This window comes from Capsicum annuum, unplaced genomic scaffold (assembly GCF_002878395.1).
Source record: "Capsicum annuum cultivar UCD-10X-F1 unplaced genomic scaffold, UCD10Xv1.1 ctg83151, whole genome shotgun sequence".
NCBI lineage: Eukaryota > Viridiplantae > Streptophyta > Magnoliopsida > Solanales > Solanaceae > Capsicum > Capsicum annuum.
The window spans coordinates 1-4,756 of record NW_025893997.1 but is presented as its reverse complement, the minus strand read 5'-3'; the positions used below and the strand labels follow the sequence as shown (position 1 = coordinate 4,756).

General features: G+C 31.1%; 1 protein-coding gene across 1 annotated transcript; it reads left to right on the top strand.

Annotated features, from left to right (window-relative positions):
• Positions 1-3,555: 3,555 nt before the first annotated feature.
• On the top strand, positions 3,556-4,524 carry LOC124895597 (putative F-box protein At1g47790; the record flags this gene model as incomplete). The annotated part of the gene is made up of 2 exons (XM_047406036.1): positions 3,556-4,166; positions 4,292-4,524. Coding segments are annotated over exons 1-2 (844 nt in total), but the record flags the coding sequence as incomplete, so codon positions are not given.
• Between the last annotated feature and the right edge of the window lie 232 nt (positions 4,525-4,756).

The following is a 4,756-nucleotide window of genomic DNA, read 5'->3' as shown; positions in this document are numbered from 1 at the left end:
TCATAACACAACCCACAACCATTTGGAACTTCGCGTTTGTCATTAAAATAAGGGCATGCAAGAGGTTGATATTCTTGGGTAGATGGATTCCACAAAACATATACTTTGTATGCCCCAGGGTTCATTAAAAGCAACAAGCCATCACACGAGCACAAGATTACAGCTTTTCGGAATTTTTCTGGAGGAAAAACTTGCTTTGTTATCGTAACTAATTGGGAAGTTTCCAAGTCTCTAAACTCAAATTCATTACTATAAAATTTAGTACTATAACATTTGCGTAACAATAGCTTTTCACGACCCAACGCTTTGCATTGATCGCGATGAGTTCTCCTGAATTCATTATCAAAGATCATGACATCCCACGCCTTATAAACAGATTTAAAACGTAACAAAGATTTAACCGGTACCCTAGCAAGGATGAGAAATAGGATATCACTAGGAATATTGCAAGCAATATTATCGAAGGCTAATTTCTTTTTTGCCATTATAATATGTAATTGGACAATAATGGGTATACTAGGGTTTTAATAATATCGTGAAGGAGGAATAAATATACTAGGGAAAAGGTTTTATGTTAGGGTTTAGTTCCAAAAATATATTTTGACCATGTATATACCAACTCAAAAAATAAAATATGATTAAATTAATTCAATATTTTAAATTAAAACTTAGATATTGAAAAACTAATACTGAAAGTGCCATATTAACAATTTCCAGCCTTCTTGTTCCATGATCGATATGTCCAATCTTAGACTCTCTTTTCTGCCGCCATAAAAACAAAGGCAACTTTTGATACTAGTCAAACGAAAGCAAGCGTTCTCACTTCTCACCTATAAAATCTGGTATAAGAAGTTCTTTCAATTCATTTGACTTTCCATCGAAGTATATGATTATAGAATTTCTAATTACATAGTATGTCCACAAAGCCACGAGACAAGGAAAAATTTTGTACTAATGTTACTACTCTACGAAGAGAATTTGCTTTCTCTATCCAACAATTGTTATTCAGAGAGTAGATAGAATAATTCAACTTATAGATAAATATAATCTTGCAATTATGAATATTAGAATCATAACACAACCCACAATCATTTGGAACTTCGCATTTGTCATGCAGAAGAGAAAGCAGAAAGAAAGCACCTCAGATGATCACTCCTCTACGTTGCAGTGGTGGAGTCAGGATATTCACGAAGGGGGTTTATAAGTGAACATACGAACTAACCGAAGGGGATTCAACATCTAATATATATACATAAAAATAATTTTAACCATGCATATATAGCATAATTTTTCACCGAAGTTCGGATGAACCCCCTTGGCAAAGGGTAGATCCGCCTTTGCTACCTTGCTACAACTGATGGCCGTACATGGGCAAACGTTTTACTTCTTTCAATTACTCAAAATAAATATTGTATATATCTTTAATAAAAGCGCGTATATAATTAGAAGTAAATATTTATATGATACACTTCCGACAACATATTGATGCATAATAAAAGTGTTAACCTCAATTTATTTGTGATTAATCAATTGGGTTATTGAGAGAATAATTTCATCTTAAATAATAAATGTAAAAGATCATCCAACTTTTGAAAAATAATAAATCGTATGTTATGTTAAAATGGTAGAAGTTATTCCTTAATTATTCTTGTTTTTTTTTAAGCTTAGAATTTAAATTGAAATTTTCATCCATATTGTATTCTTCCGAGATAGGTCACAACCTATCAAGCAAAAATTATGATAGAATCTCAAAATTTAATGATAGAATCTTAAAATACCACAAAGCACACATAAAAAATCACATAATGTAGATGTAGATAAAGCCATTGACGGGGATTTATTAATATTATTTTTGGCTTCAACGTCTGAAGTATCATTAATTTTTAAGTTAAATTAGATTAGAATAAATTAATTTTTAAAATTAATATTTAGACATTCAAAAATGGTAGAAAAATACTATAAGCTGCAAGTTTTCTCATATCATAAAAACTAGATTTTAAAATTTGATCAGATTTTATATGATTGAACTATTAAAAAGAAAGTTATGACAATGAAAAAGAAACTGAGAGAATATTTTTGTGGTGGAATCTGTGGCCTTTAATTTTTGTCACCTAAATTTTCGCAGGACAAGACTTCTCTAAGGTATAATTTTATTAAACTCGTGTATTGCGAATTTTCCCTTGCCTCGTGATTTTTGTTTTTTCCGCCATTGAGGGCAATTTCCACTACATTTTTTTTAATATTAAAGAATAGTGATTTTGAGGGGCAAAAATAAAAGACTACTTCGAAATAGAGATATTATTTGTACAAATATTGCAAAATATAAGAAGCATAGGGGACATGATTAATATGAAATAAACCCAAGTAAACCCTAGTACAAAATATAATTAAGAAATATAAGAACCAGAGGGGACATGATTAATATGAAATAAACCCTAACAAAAGTCATACTTTGGGAACACAGGACACAAATATATAGGATTTTTATTCTTTTCTTTTTTACCTAAAACATGTTTGGACAAATAATTAAAGGAAAATAATTTATCCTTTTATCTTACAACAACGATTTTTTTTTTTAATTTAAATTTTTGGTGGCCTTTTGGACCTTTTATTGATCAGATGAAATATTTACAACAATTCTAATCTGGCCAAGCAGCCCAAAAACTATTCAAAACGTGGCTAGTCGGATATACTATTTACGCTTTATAGTCATTCATAATTTGGGTCATTTTGGCCTACACAGTCTATATACAATACTAATACAGTATTCAACTTGGGCAGTTCGGCATTTTTAAAAATATTTCAATTTTTTTTACTACAATTTTTTAGTTGATCAAATATTCTGGTCTTTTTAATTATTTAAAAATAATAATTAAATTATATAAAAATGATATAATTATTAAATAGAATATGTATCTATATAAGCCATAGGTATAGAAATTGTATAGTTCTATCAAATATGTATATGTATAAAATATATATATAAAATATATAGAAAGTTTATGAAAATTATATAATTGTGTATAAAACGTGCAAAAAAAATGTAGAGTAATTGTATAAATTGTGTATCTAAATTATATAATTTTCGTATAAGATATGTATAAAAACTGTATAGAAGGTGTGTAGAAATGGTATAAAACAATACATTAAATTGAAATGATTAGAAAGTAGAATTTAAATTTCATGAAAATAGTTTAATTTGAAATGTCGTTTTTATCATTTCCCCTAAAAACTATTAAATTCGAAACCCGGCCCAAACCGGAAGTAGTCCCTTTAGAATGGAAAGTAGTCCTAAGCAGTAAGCACCTCATTCCACCAGAACCTCAAGTTTTGCTTCCATCTATCCTAACAAGAACATTCACTCTTTGCAGGTAAATAGAGCTCCTCATATATGATGACTAATTTTCTTCTCCTATTTCTTGATGGAATTATTTTCAACATGAAATAAACTCTATTAGAAAGCCTTACAATTTGGGAGAACAAACCACAAACCTTTACACTTTATTTATTTATAATTTACATCATACATGAGGAAAAAAAAATATACTACGTACCATGGAAGCCTATGATATTCTATCTCAGATTATTGGTAATCTTCCGGTAAAATTTTTGTTACGCTTTAAATCTGTTTCTAAGTCATGGAATACTATAATATCGGAAAGTCAGTTCGCGAAAACTGACCTTGATCTATCCAAAATAGCATCCGAAATAGTTTGGCGTCCCAAAAAGAAGCTCATATTGTTACACAAGAATGACGGTGTATTCGAGTTTAGAAATTTGGAAAATCCTCGAATTGCAATGGGAGAACAAGTCTTTCCTCTAAAGAGATTTCGAAATCCTAGTGCCTTGTGCTTGTGTCATTGTTTGGTATTAATGAAGACACCAATTGATGATATCGAATATGCTTTGTGGAATCCTTGTACCAATGAATATCGAACTTTCATATGTCCATATCCGAATGGGATGACTCCACTTGGTTGTGGATTGTGTTATGATTCTCGTAGCAGTGAACACAAGGTTATATTGATCTTTACATCTTTTTACGTCGTCTATTATGTAAAGAGGAATTACTGGATGAATAAGAAACCAATTGTTGTTAGCCGAGAAATAGCACTCGATGAAAGGTCACAGGAGTGGAGTCCAGGGATTACGGTTAATGGTGTTGTGTATTGGTCCTTGAGTTCTTCAGGAATTAGTCAATTAGTTGATACTTTGACTACATGACACTGAGGGAGCTTCCAAAACCCTATTTTATAGGTATAAAACAATCGTATCGTTTGACTTGTTTCAGAGGTTGTGTTGGTTTATATAGTGGCAGCAGCGGGTTCTTTGGTGTCATCTCATATGAATTGCTCATTTGGATCATGAATCAAGGAAGTTGGAATCCGGTAATGGAAATTAATTGTGAGACTGCAGACTTTGGCTATCGATTTGCAAGGGATGTTATACTTTTGGGCTGCATAAGAAATGGTGAAATTGTCTTTCGAGCAGGAGGGAAGCTTGTCATCTATGATCCTAAACGATGTAACTTCGAATATATCAAGATTCCAATCTGTTCGGAGAGTTTCTATCTTCTGAAATCGAGGTGCTAAACCTTCCCGTCCCAATGTGCATGGAAGGTGACTTTTAATTTGATGACTAGTCTTTTTGATTTTATAGCTCTATTCTTGTACAGACTCATATGGTTGTATAAGTTCGATTTGTGTTGTATTTACTTTAAAATTAATTGAGGCATTGCTGATGAGAGTAATAATTT